The following is a 17684-nucleotide window of genomic DNA, read 5'->3' on the forward strand; positions in this document are numbered from 1 at the left end:
AAATATTATATAAATGTGAGTTTATATCAAGTAGAAATGAAAAAATTAAATTCCATATAAGAAAAAAAAATCCTCGTTGTTTTCGATTAAAAGTAACGTAAATCAGTTGGACTAAAGTTACATGTATATAATTTTTGTTTAATGAATTATAAGAAAAAATACCAAAAAATTCATAAGTGGTATTAGAATTATTGTTTTTCTTAGTGAGAAACTTATATTCACTGTGATAACAACAACAAAACACAACAATAGTATAATCACAACAAAAAGTTTACAAAAAGTTTAAGTAAAGTCAGCACACACTTTGAGAAAAATAAGTGATATGAAAATGATCCATATTCAGAAGATTGTTATGAATAATTCAAGTGTTTGTTTAAATTTTACATTTTGATAAATATTGATAAAATCAAACATCATATAAAAAACAAACAAAAAGTTAAACTAGTGTACAAAAGAGTTATCATACATAATTAAATTATATCAAATACATACAAACCTGGATTAGGTACGATAAATTATATATTCACATAAACAGTTGACACTAAAATAATTATTTGGATAGATGCCCTTGACATTAGAACTTACTAGAGGTATGCACCTATGGTGGTTTCTAGGTTTTGCAGAGCCTTAGTCTCAAGGGATTATCACTCAACCACACACAAGGTTAATCTCCTTCGTGCATTAAACCAAACAAAGTTCATTGACTATGAACTTTTGTTATTATTCACAATATAAAACATTCTATTCTATTTGAGTGTGAATGATTATTAGAGGGTCATAATACTCCCTTAGTGAATCCCATATGTTAATATATACACTAAAGTCATCACTACAAATAATTTTTCATTGAAATTCCTTCAACACCATCATCAATGTCCACAACCATATTATCATCTCAATTAATAATAAACAACATTATAAACATACATAAGTTCCATCAGAGATCTATCTTAAACAACTAAAGAAGAAAACAAATTTAATCGTACAAAATGACGCTCAAATGTGACACTAAATTTTAAACCTTTCCTAAAGAGTGACGCTCAATAGTATAAATTAGCACTCAATGACCTATAGTTATAATGTTTCCAGACCCACACAACGAAGCTAACAATGCTTAGAACCAGTTTATCACAGCTTAACAGTATACTGATACTGGATTTCAATGATGCTTATTTCTCACTGCATTATTTTAAAACAATTTTAAATGTGGAAACTCGAAGCAATTTTCTCAATTGCTTGGATTATAAACTCTCTCCATTACTCTCAATATAAAATATAGTATTAATTAATATTTTTTGTCATAATAATATCAAGAAAATATTAAAAAACCGAAAGCAAAATTAATAACGATAAGTTCGTACTCTCTTTCATCCATTTCATTAGTTTTGAAAAGTAGAGATTAGAAAGTGTTTCAGAAAAAAAAAACGTAATTCCTCGACTCATACTTGTGTACTTTAAACTATATTTTCAATAAATATAACATTTTTATATCTCACAAACATAAATATTAATATAATTTATATAAGGAAAGATCAAAAGGAGAAAAATAATATTACATTCGAGATATGGAGCATCGATCAATTTAAAATTTTATTAAAAAGAGTAAAATTTCTATATGTTCAAAGTACATACCATTCTTAAAAGGAGTTGAAAACTTTATTACACTTCTTACATTAATTTTTTCGAATCTTTAGTCATAATAGGTCATTGGCCCAAAACTCAAAGCCATAATAATTTTGAATAATTATTGAGGTGCATTGATTGGTGAAAAAATGTGGCCTGTAAAAGAAAAGCAAAAGGGAAAAAGAGGAAAAATCGAAGATGAATTTAAAAAAAAAGAGATTTTTTAAAAGGGGAGAAAAATAAAAAAGGAAAAGAGAGGCATAATAGGCATTGAGGTGTGAGAAAGTGAGTAGCAGTAAAAAGTGGAAGTAGGTGATGGTGGTGGGTTTAGTAGAGACTGATAAATAGCATAATTGGTGGGATATTTGCACATGCAATGCCTTTTGGTTAGTGTGTGTGTTCAAAGTAGAGTTGTCGATAGATGTGCCAACAAACACTTTTACGCATAACTTAATCATGTCATGGCAACATATATTAATCACTCTAATTTCCCATACATAAGATTCCATCTCACATGCTATTTTCATCATTCCACCTTCCATAACTTTCTTTTTGTTTTCTTCTCCCACCAATTTCAAGTTATGGCATAATCTAATTTTAAATATAAATAACTTTTTCTAGGTACATGGGTAAACTAATAAAAATATATACCCAAAAACACTCTGGATTTCAACTGGGAACTTATCATGTTTCTTCATTTTTCTTTTCTCAGAGATTCAATCTGCTTTTTGCCATTTCTTATCACCCTTTATATTGCTTTATCTGTTTCCGCTTAAGGCTATGTTCTTTTGTACTGATTGTACTCTTTAAGTGAATAAGCGAGGATTGATTTAGAAACTGAGCGTTATTCTTTTGGGTCGATTTGCAAGGATTTGATCTTTGGGTCGATTTGCAAGGATTTGATCGGAAGTAAAAGCGCTGATTTGCGAGATTGTACTGTTGAACCCATCTCGTCTTAGGTGTGCGGATTTGCAATAAAATGGTTTTAAAAAACTGATATATCCTCACGGAATTTCTGAATACCTGTTAGAAACGATATTCGATTATCATTTTATATTACTTTTATAACTAGGGACATTTTGGTAATCTTTAATTTTATCTATTAAACTAATTTTTAAAATCTATCACATCAATCAAATCTTACACTAATTCTCACAAACTTTACTTTCAAATCCACTCTCAATTAACCACAAATCCAATCAAAAAAACAACAAAAAAATTACCCTCAAATCTACTCAAATTATCTCCCCCAAATCATCTTCCCAAATACCCCCAAAAGAACACACCCTAAATGTCTTTTACTCTTCGCATTAAACACAGTTTAATATTGAATTGAAATATTCTATTCAAATCAGTAAATTAATATTTTTAAAATGTAATAAATTAAATTAAAAGAATTCAAATAGTATGTATTTTAAAATTTTAATCAGAAATATGTAACTAAAATTCACCGGTCCTAAATCAAATAATTTCACACCATTATTTAGGTATAAACTTCGATGATTAATGACATAAAATTTACAATATCAATGATAATTAAACTCGTTTTTCTTCTCTGGTTGAATGAAGTATTCCCAACGATAAATTGCAGTGGGTGTTAGGACAGACAGTGACGTGTTTTATATTTGTCAAAGGAGAAAAACTCCAAAAAGTCATTACATAATTCTCTTGATTCTTCTCATAATTCATACAGTTTCAGTTTCTATTGGAAGTATTACACTTGGATCGCCATGTGCTTTCCTGCAAAGTCATCAAATATAAATTCCAACATATTCTCCCTTTTGTCTCTTAATCAACATTAGAAACAAAAATCATAGCTATATAATGCACTTGGTCATGTTTAGTTGATTAAACATTAAGGTTATCAGTGTTACATGATGAACATATGTAAGCCAAATTAAGTTAAGTACTGTAATCTTATCATCATATATAAGGCTAAACATTAAGATGTCATAATTCATATTGTCTTTTGTAAGCAGCCACATCTTCGTAAAAATAAGAGCGAGCTAATGGACCCAACTGCAAGAACAAGGACAAGAGAATGCAAGAATCTAGAAGACCCCACAAAGCAGGAAATTAACAACAAGAACAACAAAGAAAATAAAGAATTCAGAAGAGGTTTCTGGACATATGTACCTAAACGATTGATGAAAAAGAGAAGCCTTTCAAAACGCACTGCAAAAACATGAAGATGTTCTACGAAATCAAAGTGGCGAATGAAGCTGCTGACGCCATTTTCTAGCGTTGATCAACATCTTTTTGTAAACGTTTAACCCTAATCATCGTGCTAATTCACACGCCTTAACACTTCCAAAGAGTTATAAAAGACTCAGGAATCAACAACTGCCATGTGTGCAAAACCCTAGGTCGAGGTCTCGAGTTGGATCTGATGAACTGAAACGACGTTTTGGGTGTGCGTTTCAGCAAGAAATAGTTTGTATGGAGTTAGGGAAAATTTTGTATGCTATACGTTAACAACTTTTTTTAACAATCTTTTTACAACAGAACACATGTCGCCATTTTATTCACATGCTTGAATTTAATTTTAAAAAAGTATTTGAAACGGATCTATCACAAATTACCATGTATGCATTATGAAAAAATTACCAAAAAAATTGTTAAAAAAGCTTTTTCTTTAAAAAAATAGTTTTACTTTTATAGTTCCTTTTTGCTACACTATTTTATATTTTAAAATTAAAATATCATATTATTAGTGTTTCGAAAGTTGTTAATTAGAATATTATCACCACCCTATCTATCTTTATATCATCTCGATCCTCCGCTTCTAAATTAATGATTAAATACTTTTTTTCACGATTTATTTTAATGTATATATATCTCATTTTTTTACGTTTTTTTATTTCGAAAGATATTCAATCTAAAGCATTGATTTGGTTAAGATAACGAGATTAACTTCTAACGTTTGTAATGGATAAAAAATCATGTGTGTAGTATTTTTTTTTTATTGGACACTAATGTGATATTTTCATGATCCATTTAATCTAACTTAACTATATTTCAACACGTTAGGTTAGGTTATTGTATTCGTTATTTAAGTAGGCTTACACAATCATGGATTACATAATGAGTAACAAATTTAAAATCACTCAACTTTTGTGATGTAAATTTCATGTGTACTGTATTTTTTTTTACGTCAGTATTACATTAATATAATTGGATTTCGTATTTTAATTTGACACTTTCTTAAGCTTTAGATAACATGATTATTATCTTCTCAAACTTAGTTGAAGTAGTTTATTAGCTAATCTAAATTCTTTTGTTAATAAATAACTTTTCTGCGACCAAGTAAAAGTGTAATGTACATAAAGTAAATGGAGAAAGTATTTTATAAATTAATTAATTAATTAATCAACAGAATTATTTATGAATAGCTAGCTTCTGGGGTCATCAAAATTTCATAGTCTATAATCGATTACACTTTTTGACGAGATGATGGGTTCAAAATGGTCTTCAATTCTACTTCCTTTTCTCATGTCTTTTTTTATTGGTGATTTAAAATGGCACAGGATCTCCCAATAATATAAAATTAAATCAAAACATGACATATATGGAATCTCTTTTATTTCTTCTCATCCAATTCTTAGTTTTCATTAAAGGCTAAACACCTTTTCTTTCTGTCTTTCGTGTTTCTTTCTTTCCATAGTTCCTAGAACATGCTTTATATATGCTGCTCAAGGCACAAAACAATGGTTAGTTGTCAATATCTTCATCAAAATCAAGAGTTAATTTGATTTGGGGTAGTTGTTTATTATAAGATGGTTTACAATTATTTTTTTAAGAGAAAAGCGTTGGAAATTTTATAATCTACTACAAATAAGAAGAGACTTATATTAATATAAATTTTAATTTATAAATTATTTTTATATGGTTAAGTTAAGTTTAAATTTTAATTTTTAAAATAATATAGTCATTCAAAACTTAGTTTAACGAGATTTACTATTATTAAGTGTATCGTATTACTATAGAACCTTTCGTTATATATGTTTTAAAAAAGGATTCCGCTATTTTGACAACGTTGGTTTGCCAATTTTTTTACAACGCTATGGCGGCACAAGATTGGTGGGTTCTTAAATAAATTTTAATGTATAATTGTGACGTGGAAAGGGGCTTGTGGTTCAGGGTTTTTATCTTTCAAAAATACCCCTTGCCTTGTTTCATCTCTCTCCATTATGTCATATTCTCCTTCGTTCTCTCTCCGTTTCGTGTTTCTCTCTCCATTTTCGTCGTCGAAGCTTTGTTGAAGGTGTTGTTTTTCGTTCTCCCTCCATTTTTGTGCGCAATGGCAATGTTCGGTGACCATGGTCCTTCGAGCAAGGTAAATGAGTTTCTCCATTTTGTTGATTGCGTTTTCAATTTGTATTTGAGTTTTCAATTTTGTTGATTGCATTTTTGATTGGTATGTGGTTTCTTGTTTGAGTTTTGTATGTTATGATATATTCAGTGATCGTTGATGAGAATATGAACGGTTGTATACTATGATATATATTGTTAAATTTCAGGTTGATGATGATGGTTAGGGTTCGCGAAAGAAGAAAATGTCAATGTTGGAGAAGATGGTTACGCTATGCGAAAGAAGAAAACGTCAATGCTGGAGAAGATGGTTAGGGTTCTTGCAGTTCTACTTACTGAAAAAACGCCACGTGAAGGGCTTCAATGTTGTAGAAGACGGACGTCCAAGACAGCGAGAATGTGAGTCTTTAGGGTTTAGTGAGAAGGTTAATCTTTGAACACCAAAAAGATAAGATAACTGAGAGAGATGGGGGAATGCGAGAGGTCAGGCGAAAGCGAAACTGCGAAATGCAAATGAAAGAAAAAGCGAAAGCGCGAAATGAAATTTCGTATTTTTTTCTTCCCATAATACCCTTGCCTAATCAATTGCATATAAATTTATTTTTTTTAAACATCAGCCAATAGACAACCGCCACGTGGCGTTGTTAAAACTATGTGAAGAAAACGTTGTTAAAGAAGCGTTTTCCTTTAAAAAAAGATATGTTTCATATTTTATATGGATCAGAATAAAATAAGATTATAATCATAAATGAATGCAAATCTATTGAAAATAATCAATACCTTAAATATTTTAAGATTAAAAATAATGCAATTTCTTACTGACGGTTTAAAATATTGTGATAACATTAACAACACCACAACTTCAAAAGTATAATGTAAATAAATATCATACTATATTTGAAAAAAAAATGAAACAAAACTTATTTTATAAATCGATCTTTTAAAATTGAAATAAGTTTAAAATCAATTTATTTAAATTTTACAATAATAACACTTAAGTCAAATCTATAAGAATTACCTTAATTCAAAATTCACTGACGATAAATTCTTTATATATTATTTAACTTTTTAATTTTTAGTTAATTTAACATCTAGACTCACAATTTTATTAATATTTTATACAAGTAGAAAAGTTGTATTTAGTTTTTGTTGCTTGAGTTAGGGTGTAGATTTATGTGAGAAATATAGCATGAAAAGAGAAAGAGTGAATGAGACAGTAACATAGATGAAGGGATGAAGATTATGGTGATAAGTGAGATAGGTTGAAAATAGAACAGGATACCCTACATTTCAAAAGCAATTGTGCAGTCATAATCTAATCATTGCATATAACTTTTTTCTTCTATTTTTTCTCATCAAATTTTTAATTATAAAATATAAAGTAAGAATGCGCCTAGCAGAGAATAAGCGAAAGTATGTATGAAAATAAATAAAAAATAAAACTCATTTAATTTCAGGAGAACCTTAATTTCTAAAATTTATCCTTCTTACTATAATTGAAGAAAATGGGAGAGGATAGTTAAATTATTGGAAACATGTTCGAATACGATTCTTTACTAATACTTATAATAAAGAAAAATAAAAAATTAAATATAACGATTTTTATCAATTTAAATTGATTTAAATAAATTTTAAATTTATACACTTTTTTAAGTTTTTTATTTTTAAGTTAAAGGTAAGTTTATTTTAATTTATACAAAAATAAAATATGATTGTAGATGAGAGCCAATCTATTACTAAACAAATATATTCTAAAACCTTGACCCGTGTGACAATTACTTAAAAGTACATTCTATTTCATTTCACCAAATAATAAAACTTTTCCATTTTCATTCGAATTATTTGTTGCTTCCCAATTTCAACTTTTTTTCAACCCTTATTTACAACTAGAGTTGTCAAAACACATCCAGCCCGATCTGATTTGGCCCACCACGGATTGGTCACTTAGTGAGCTAACCTAGCTCGGCTCATTTATTAACGAGTCAGAAAAATTCGAAGTCGACCCGACCCACGTTGGTGGATAAACGGGTTAGCTCACTGGCTCACTTAATTACAATTTTTTTAAATAAAAAAAATTACAAACTTTCTATAATTCAAATCTAAACAAATTTCACTCCCAGGTGTTTAATTAATTTTAAAAATAAAAAACTTAAATAATTTTTTCAAGCAAAAACAAAATAATAAATATTTTTTTATAAAATTAAAATTAAATTTTAATAAAATAAAATTAGGTATATGGGTTGGTGGGCCAACCCGACCCACCACGGGTTCAACCCGCATGAACCGGATTTAAATGAGCCGGATTGAAATCTGACCCGCATAAAAAAATACAATTTTTTCAAATCTAACCCGACTCAAACCCGTGGTGGGCCGGGTTGGCCCACAAGTTATGACCGACAGCTCTATTTACAATCATCATGAGTTTTTTTAAGCTTTAAATCACCCGCAAGTGTCTAAGTACTTGGAAAAATTAATGTTGGTCTAATATCTATAATAGGTAAAAGTATAATTTATAATATTTACCAAATTGTACTTTTAGTCTTTTAAAATTTAAACAAAAAATATTTTGATTTTTTCCATTATATATTTCTGATTAAGATGAACTAATAATTAGAGTTGTATGCCAAATATATTGTTTGTTAATATCAAATAATTTTTAAACATCATACAATAACCTTAAAATTAAAAAACTTTATTACAGGAAAAAATACTCTTTGATAGGGGTAGAATTCTAGAAAAAAAAAATTGTACTGAAAAAGCAACGTAAAAGAAAATTAGTAAAGGGGCTTTCTCCCTGGACTTCCAATTTTTCTTTTTACACCTCTATATTTTAGAGTGATACCAGATATGTATTTTCAATATATATATAAAATATAAAATCAATTAGATAAGCACTAAGTATTCTTTATCAAATATATTTATTACGAAGTGGTAGTATATTTAATAGACATTACACCTCAAGTCATTTTCACACTCAAAACAAACAACGTTGTTTCAAACTTTTTCTCATTTTCCGTTTATCTTTGTTTTGAAAACAGATACACCTCTTCATTTCATTTTTCATTGCTTATACTTTTGTTTTCAAAAGAAAGTTAGATATTTTTTATTATATTTTGCATGTATTTTGTAACGTAATAACTAGACATGACTCATGAGACATATTTTTCATTAAATTCTTTTAAAAAAATTTTAAAACAACCATAAAATAAACCATTAATTATTTAAATAACGTTAATAAAAAACTAAATTGATAAAAATTAAAAACTTATTAAACAAAAAAAAAATTGAGAACAAATATTAGGATTGAATTAATAAAACCAAACAAAAATAAAAACTAAATTAGTATTTTTATCCTTCAGAATTTTATTGCAAATATAATTATATCTTTTATCAGAAAAACTATTTGTTATTTATGTTTTAACGGTTTTTCTGTTATAATTAGAAATAACTATTTCACATATATTTTAAATTAAAGAAGTAGGAAATTTGGACGCGCCCATTACGTCGTAGAGAAATTTAGTGAAGATGAACCATGAAACAAACAAAAAATGTTGCGATCATTTTAGTGTTTAACAAGTGAAGATGTTGTAATATTAAATATGGAGACAAACCATTGTAACGGAGTGGTAAGAGAATAAATAGCACTGTGCTCTCACAACTGAAAATGAACAAACTCTTGTTTGCCTGCGACTTGGAGGAACAAAGGTTTTAATTATATGATAATAGCACATTTACAATACTACTGAACATCTAAAGGACCTTTTTTATCCTTTCACTACAAAAAGATAAACAATGTTGGTTCTCCATGGCGTAATTCCAGTGTTCAGCAAAGTGTGTTTCCAACGAGTCCAGTGATAATACTCCACCGATCACCAGTAGTCCAGACTGATTCACAACAACATCATGTCAGAAATATCCGCAATTAAAAAGAGAATTGCGTAGCTTTTGTTTAGTATGGAAAAATTACCCTTCGAGGGTTCTTCAATCCAAGGGCCATTCATCACATTCAATATACTACATGCCTCACTATATTGCAGATCTGGTAACAATTTTGGGGTAAGTAAGAAACACCTGCATCGGATTAAAGATAGTTTATTAATTTCAGACCAATAAATTTGGGAACAAAACATAATTGCGAATGACCCACCTGCGAAGGTCAACATTAACTGTTTTATTGTACATGTGTGATAATGTCAACTATAGAAACTTGAATATTATAAGATACTTATTTCCACATCAAATAATATTGGATGTTCAGTGAAGTATTTAAGTGTGTGGTTAATAGTTTGGTTTTGAGGGTGCGTTGATAATTCTAAATTTGTATTGGAGCGTCCCAAATTGTGATAGGATATGGAAGGTTTATGGTAGAAGGAAAAAATAAAAGGAAGCGGTGGAAAAGGTTATAAGAGAATATAAGAATAAAGGAAGCAGTGAATAAAGGAAGGGATGGCGAAATAAGTGGAGGCAGTGCTGTCATTGGGAGTTGGTCTATATAATTAGACCAATCAGTTCCTTGGAGGGGAGGATGATAATTTTGTAAATTGAGCTTTAACTCTTTCTGAAGGGAAAACCTTTGGATGAAAGAGTGCTCTCCTATTTTTGTGTTCTTTCCAGTTTTTTCAATAAAAAATATTACTCTTCTATCTCTTTTCAATTTTGGGTTCCTAACAATTGGTCTGACCTGCCAGGTAGAGGAAGAGGTGGAAGCATGGAAGAAAGAGTAAATACTTTGGAAAAAGGGGCCAGCAAACAAGGAAGAGCCAGAAAAAAAAAAAAAGACTGTATGCAAGAAATAAGGGAAATCGTCCAAGAAATAAAAGACATGCTCCAGGAACTCATTAATGATGGAAGGGGCTCAAAAGGAAGTGAGAAATCTATCATGGAAGGAAAGAAAGAGGAAAAAGCAGGTATGGAAGCTGAGAAAGATAGTCTGCAAAAGATCAAGAAAGACAAGAAATTCTCTAAAGAAAGAGAATACTTCTTGGCTAATGATGAAAAAAAGGACGAAAGATATCCATAAAGTAGTAAACCAGATGAGGAGGGAGAAGAATTGTTGAGGCTTGGGGTTAAAACAGTAGTGCCAGGGACGACCCAGTTGAGTTTGTTTACAAAGCAAGAAAGGGAAGAAGAGAGGAACTTTTGCAAGACATCAAGAAAGCAAAGAAACCCTTTGGTAGAGGAGAAAATTCAATCAATTGGGAGAAGAAAGGAGAAAAGGATGTCATTGACAATAACGGAACTAGGAAGGGTGAGGAAGAACCAATTTTTCCATGGGTGGAAAGAGAGGAGTTGTCCACATATGAAGGGATTGACACCCAAGGTCAAACAACAAGGAAACAAATGCTTTTGAAGTTCAAAACACCAAAGGATCAACAAAAGTACACCCAAACAGCAAATAAAATGTAGTCCAGGGATTCAAGACCTGGCACCAAAATTCCAAGAACCTTTCTTGGGAAGATTTGGCAACAACTCTACTAAGGATAGCTGAAGGGAATAGGAGAAGCATGCTATGTGAGAGTTTGGCAGCACTAACACAGATTGGAAGTATGGAAATTTTACGTGAGAGTTTGACAGTAGATGGAAGTAACACTGTGAATCATTCAAATCTGGTTGAATCTTCATTTCATTTTTCTGGAACTAGATTTAGTAATGATATGTGGTCGAAGAAAGTTTTTCTCAAAGAAAATTTTTCATTTTCAGCCACTCTAGTTATACTGTTAAATCAAGTTTTGTTGGAAATAATGGAGTAGCTGCCGAAAGTGTTGTTGCTACAAGAGTCGATGAAGTCACAATTGAAATTTTGAGGATTTCACAAAATTGGGTTATAAGAATCTTGGAAGAGTGGAAGTCTTTGGAGGAAGATTTGTCAGATTCAATATTTATCAAAGTTTATGAATCAATAATAGATTTTTTAGGGCAATAATTATTGGGGCAGAGGGAACACCTTATCATGATGGCCTATTCCTTGTTGATGTGTTCTTCCCAAGCAGCTATCCCCGGAAGTCCACTACCACTCTGGTAGGCTTCGGCTCAACCCGAATTTATATAGTTCAGGCAAAGTTTGCCTTAGTCTACCTAACATCGGGTCTGGGCATGAGAATGAGAAGGGGCAACCAGGTGTTTCAACAATTTTACAGGTTTGGGTTTCTATACAGGGTCTAATCTTGACTTCAAAACCATACTATAATGAGCCTGGATTTGCCCATCTAGTGGGTTCTAGAGAGGGTACATTTTTGAGTCGTGCAAGTCAATGGTTTTTTAGTTCTTTTGGTTGGAAGCAGTTCTAATTATTAATGGAACAAAAGGAGTCAACAATTCTCTCATGTCGGCCACCACCCAAGCCTCCAGACCTGAATTTGTAGGTAGTAGTCAGTGGGTTCCCTTCCTATGATAACACAGTGATGAAGATGAGCCATGAGACTCACTTTCCAAACTTGAGGAGAAAGTTGTTATGCAACGGCGTGTAATGATAGAATATGTGTATGATAAGAGGAAATAGATTAAAAAATTAGTTGTTAGTTGGGTTGTTAGGTTGAGTGAGACTCTTTATATAGTGGGGGGCCTTTGTAGGCAAGGGGATGTTTTTGGATGTTTAGAGAATTGTTGACAGGATCATTACCATATTGTATGAAGGGAACTTTGTCCCTTGGAGGCATTCTTGCTATTCTGGTGCCTAGAATCAATAATATCATATCTTTTCAGTGAGCTTTGGTGTTTTACAATAGTTTTCTTGGGTTCCTCTACCTAGGAACCTAACAAATTGGTCCGACCTGCCAGATCAAGGAGGGAAAGCATGGAAGGAAGCGACAATACTTTGGAGAGGGGGACTAGCGAACTGGATAAGGGGATTGCAACATGGAGACAAGAGATGAGAAAAAGTTTCCAAGTATTGAAAGAAATGTTAAGAGAATACCAAAATCAAGAAAAATACTCAAAAGGAAGGGAGAAATTTGTTGACATCATAAGAAAGGGAGGGAGAGAGGAATTTCTTCATGACATCATGAAAGGAAAGAAAGAGGTAAAGAAGGGTATGGTTGTTGGGAAAGATAGCCTGCAAGACATCAAGAAAGCAAAGAAACCTTCAGATGAAAGTTTTCAAGAATTGAAAGAAATGATACGGGAATACCAGAATCAAGAAAGGGACTACTCAAAAGGAAGTAAGAAATCTCTTGACAGAGCAAGAAAGGGAGGGAGAGAGGAATTTTCTCATGACATCATGAAAGGAAAGAAAGAGGTCAAGAAGGGTATGGTTGTTAGGAAAGATAGTCTACAAGACATCAAGAAAGCAAAGAAACCCTCAGATGGAGGAGAAAATTCAATCAATTGGGAGAAGAAAAGAGAAAAAGATATCAGTGAAGAGGATGGTGGAGACCAAGACCGTGAAGGGAATGTTGTTACCATTACTTCAGGGAGTAGAGCGTAAGAAGCTGCTATTTTGAGGGTTGATTGTTGTGTAGGAATTGGAGGGCAAGACAGGAGAGAAGAGAATATATGTAAAGAGGAAGGCAAAGACGAAAATTGTGAGGGAGACATTGTTGTTATTGCTGTTGAGAAAGTTACAGAAGTTGTTGCTGTAAGGGTGGATAATGTGACAAATGTTGGTGGGAAAATACATCAACTGAAGACTGTGGGAATGTTGTGACTCTTGCTTCTTAGAGTGAAGTTGCAATAGCAATTGATTTTAGTGGAGATAGTGTGGTAGGTCGTGGTGCATATGTTAAAACAGTGACGGAGGGTGAACATAAAGGAAAGAAAGCAAAATGTGGTGGAAACATTGTGACTATTACTTCTAAGTATAAAGTAGAAGATACGACTATTTTGAGTGGGGAAAAATTCATCCAAGAATTCAAGATATTCATGTCACAAGCAAATAAAACACTAGAAGATCAATTAAAGGGATATTTCTTTGCAGGGCTACAATCTAACATTCAATATCGGTCGCCACAACAAGATTCAAAGGACTTAATTCCAGATGTGCAAATTGCTTTAGATGTGGGAGAAGGGTCAGCAATGAAGAATCACACCCTCTGTAGTGAAGAAAAAACTAAAGAGGTGAGATTTGTAACAGAAAAATATATTAGGATGGAGGAGGAAGGGGATACAACAATAAAGAGAGTTGAAGGTGGAGATGCAACGAGGCAACAATTTTTTCCAAAATCAAATTTACGTAATGAGTAAGAATTTATGGTTGAACTTAGATGTGATAATGATTGAAACATCAATGACATTGGAATTTTGGGATTCCAATTTACTGGGTTCAGAATCTGGTATACAAAAACATCTCTCATATCGACCACCACCCATGCCTCCAGACCTGAATCTGTAGGCAATAGTTAGTGGATTCCCTTTCGATGATAAGGCAATATCACAATGTCAAGGGATCAAGCTTCACTGTTTCAACCTTGAGAACAAGGTTGTTTTTTTCAGCAACATATAATGATAGGATATGGAAGGTTTATGGTAGAAGGAGAAAATAAGAGGAAGCGGGGGAAAAGGTTATCAAATAATATAAGAATAAAGGAAGGGATGGAAAAATAAGTGGAGGTAGTGCTATCAGTTGGGAGTTGGGAGTTGGGAGTTGGGAGTTGGTCTATATAATTAGACCAATCAGTTCCTTTGAGCGGAGGATGATAATTTTGTAAATTGAGCTTTAGCTCTTTGTGAAGGGGAAATCCTTGGAGGAGGGAGTACTCTCCTATTTTGTGTTCTTTCCAGTCTTTTGAATAAAAAATATCACTCTTCTTTCTCTTTTCAATTCTAGGTTCCTAACAAATTGCCTATCTTAATTCTTGAAATACGGTTTATATATATGTTGATCAAGTGAAGTATCGTAGAGTAGAAGTCACAGAGATGTCAACTCTCAAGAACTACGATATGATCGGAACTTTGGTATTGTGGGATATCCGAATCCCACTCTTGCAAGTTTGGCTAGTGGGAGTTTACTACTATCCTTACGCTTATTTTCTAAGTGATAATGTACACACTACACGCTACAAGCAACGCAACTTGGTAATTGCATGATGGTGGATCTTGAAAATCTTGCATTTCAAGAGTTGCCAATATTGTCCTAGCGTCTAGCTTAGTGTATATAGGAAACTCACAACATTCACAATCAGGAGATCCGAATATTAATGAAAATTGGCTTCTCTATTGTTTGAGCCTCCCTTAGGTTCTTAAGTGACTGTTGAAATGTATTAAGTTTATGTTGTTTTGTGAGTGTGTACCCAACTTAAGAGGTGGGTTGTATTCTGTCATGGTATTCTATATATATAGAATACCATAACCTTGTTAGGAATATATGAATGAATAAAATGTCTCAGTTAGTTCTCTAACAGTGACAATTTTCATGATAACTCCCATTATTCTGTCAAAAATTTTTGGGGTCAAATTTTTTAATTTCAAACTGATTGGAGATTATCCTTTTCTTGCCTACAAATACACAAAGTAGGGTCACATTTAGCAGTGTTTATCAGCTGATGTAACAGAGATACACATTAATAATATCCCTTGCCTTTCCCTTTTATTTAAGATTATTTTGAAAACAGAAAAAAAATCTGACTCAAATAATGTATAACTGAACATAGGAAAATAGAGATGAAGTGATAATCTTAGAACTCACTGGGGGGTATTTGGCTTGCTTGCTGCTCTCACTAATTGCTGGAACATCTTCCTTTCATTTATTGGGTCCATCCCTGAGAAAAACACAGTCAAAGACCGTGTTTAGAGAGCTGGTGTAAATCTGGAAAGAATTTTCTTCAAACAGTAACCAACCTTGGTTGATCTCATCAACAACTCTAAATGGGCAGTTTGTCAGATCTTGAAGGGAAACAAGATAAACAATAGTTGAAACTGATCGCTCCTAGAAAATCAAACCCCAAGATTCATTAAGAGAGGAAAAGATAGGATGAATGTAATAAGAAATAAATTCTTTGTAATACCCCTCCAGATTGATGATGGGCACTCAAAACTTTAAGCTGTCCAGTTTCTCTGCGAGTGATAATATAAAACAGATATACTCTGTTAGCAGGAGTAAAAATAAAAGGAGAGGCTGAGAAGTGATGGCCATTTAAACCTAAACAATAAGAAAAATAATGAATTTTTAGCACATTTTGTATAAGTCCAAATAAGTCAGGGTTCCATCTTAATATTGAATATGACTGGAATCCAGGAGTCATAAAATGACCATAAGATTGAACAGTGATCATGTGAGTGGTACAAAACAGTAACAGTTTCAGAACGGAAGATACCTGAATTTAACTTTTATCAGTATTCCAAATTGATCAAAATCTATATCATGCTCATCTGAGAACACATGAAACATGTCAAGATAAAAGGTTAAGAAAAACCCAAGTTAATATCAAACACCATCTAACAGACCTAGCGAAACTTCTCCAGCAACGGCCATCTCTTGGAAATTGAAACTGAAGGTTTCATTTATTTTTGCTACTAGGTTTCTCAATGTAGGAAGCCATTTTCCCTGCAGAAAAAAAAAACATGAAGTTGATTTTTTCTTTTCATAATTTCCCAAAGTCAACAGGACAGCGGTTGTATTGTATATGTCCATACAACAGTTCAACAAGAAAAAGAAAATACTTGAACATTTATAAGAAGAAAACTGATTCCGTACAAATTGATATTAAACCAGTACAAAAGAGTATATATAAGGGCTCTATCACCCTAGAATAATGATTAGAAAATCTCCTATCGGATCCTAAAGCATCTTCATTGTCATAATTACAGTTACAATGATTGATAATATCTCCTCCAACTCAACACCTCTCTCAAGTTGGTGAATTAATATCTATCATTACCAGCATTGGAGTGAGACCACAATGTCTTATGGGAAGAACCTTCACAAACAAACCTGCCAGCTGAAGTCTCATGAGCCTACAAGTATCTCAGTCACTAGCACGATATTGGACCTTCTTTCCAAAGACGACTTTAGGGATTTGTTGTCACCGCACTCCTATGACCCTACTGTTGAAGTTCTAGGGTCATCCAACAGTATTTTATAACTCCCTTCCAGGCTTCCATTTCTCCTATTTTGTTTCTTTTGTTGCATGCTACAACCCCATGGCTACTACTGCATCCTCTTCAGATCCCACAGCATATCCCCTCTTGTCTCCAATATTCCCATATCAATTGAAAATGTTGATGGCATGGCACCAATTATAGCACATTGGCTTAAGAAATTAGGTTATGGATCACCAAAGTGGAACGCTAGGCCATCTCACTACTAGTCTTAAATTCGTTTAGCTTGCAAACCATGATAATTGAAATAAGGTTAATACCCATATTTGTAGTATTGGACAATCTACTACTCTCCACCCTTCACAAAACGTTGTTTCCTTCCATATGAAACTTGTGAATCAATTTGAAGTGAGGCATGGCACTTTTATACCAGTAATATCCAAATATTATATGGGGTAAGTAAAAGACCGAATTACTTTTCTAGTCACACAATACCTTGAAGGCTTTATGGCAGCTATGCTAGGCATGTTAATACAATGAGTTTCTGCCTTCCTGCTACTATCCCCACTCAGGCTAAAGACCGAACTAGAGAGTCAAAGTACCTTATTCACGAGTTTGGGTCTGTATGGATTGCACAAGAATATTATGCTACCTAGGACCAAATTTTGGGACCTCTTGTGACTTCAACATTGACATCTACAGGAATACATTGCCCATGTTTCTTAGAGAAATTCTTTTAAATGCTCTTGCCCAGGGTCATCTAGCTCCAAGAGCCATTA

The 17684-nt window shown here is 32.4% G+C and overlaps 1 protein-coding gene and 1 long non-coding RNA gene across 4 annotated transcripts in view; one reads left to right on the forward strand and one right to left on the reverse strand.

Moving 5' to 3' along the window:
- Window positions 1-9467: 9467 nt before the first annotated feature.
- SMC5 (structural maintenance of chromosomes 5) overlaps window positions 9468-17684 on the reverse strand; it is a 28817-nt gene continuing 20600 nt past the window's right edge. For 2 of the 3 annotated variants that reach the window (XM_047311406.2, XM_047311405.2), the window contains exons 24-30: window positions 16312-16411; window positions 16182-16236; window positions 15873-15921; window positions 15706-15793; window positions 15554-15626; window positions 9902-10005; window positions 9468-9819 (exon numbers count right to left, since the gene is read on the reverse strand). In XM_047311406.2, coding sequence (XP_047167362.1) covers window positions 9758-9819; window positions 9902-10005; window positions 15554-15626; window positions 15706-15793; window positions 15873-15921; window positions 16182-16236; window positions 16312-16411 — 531 coding nt within the window. In that variant the 3' untranslated portion in view covers window positions 9468-9757. Of the gene's footprint in view, window positions 9820-9901; window positions 10006-15553; window positions 15627-15705; window positions 15794-15872; window positions 15922-16181; window positions 16237-16311; window positions 16412-17684 lie in introns of those variants that run through there. The other variant, XR_015783269.1, reaches the window with a different exon arrangement.
- On the forward strand, window positions 10018-14689 carry LOC148205460 (uncharacterized). The gene is made up of 2 exons (XR_015783270.1): window positions 10018-10470; window positions 10623-14689. It is a non-coding gene; the product is annotated as an uncharacterized LOC148205460 (long non-coding RNA).

The sequence above is a fragment of the Vigna umbellata genome, chromosome 1, assembly GCF_029865625.1.
Source record: "Vigna umbellata cultivar VRB3 chromosome 1, Vumbellata_1.0, whole genome shotgun sequence".
NCBI classification, from domain to species: Eukaryota; Viridiplantae; Streptophyta; class Magnoliopsida; order Fabales; family Fabaceae; genus Vigna; species Vigna umbellata.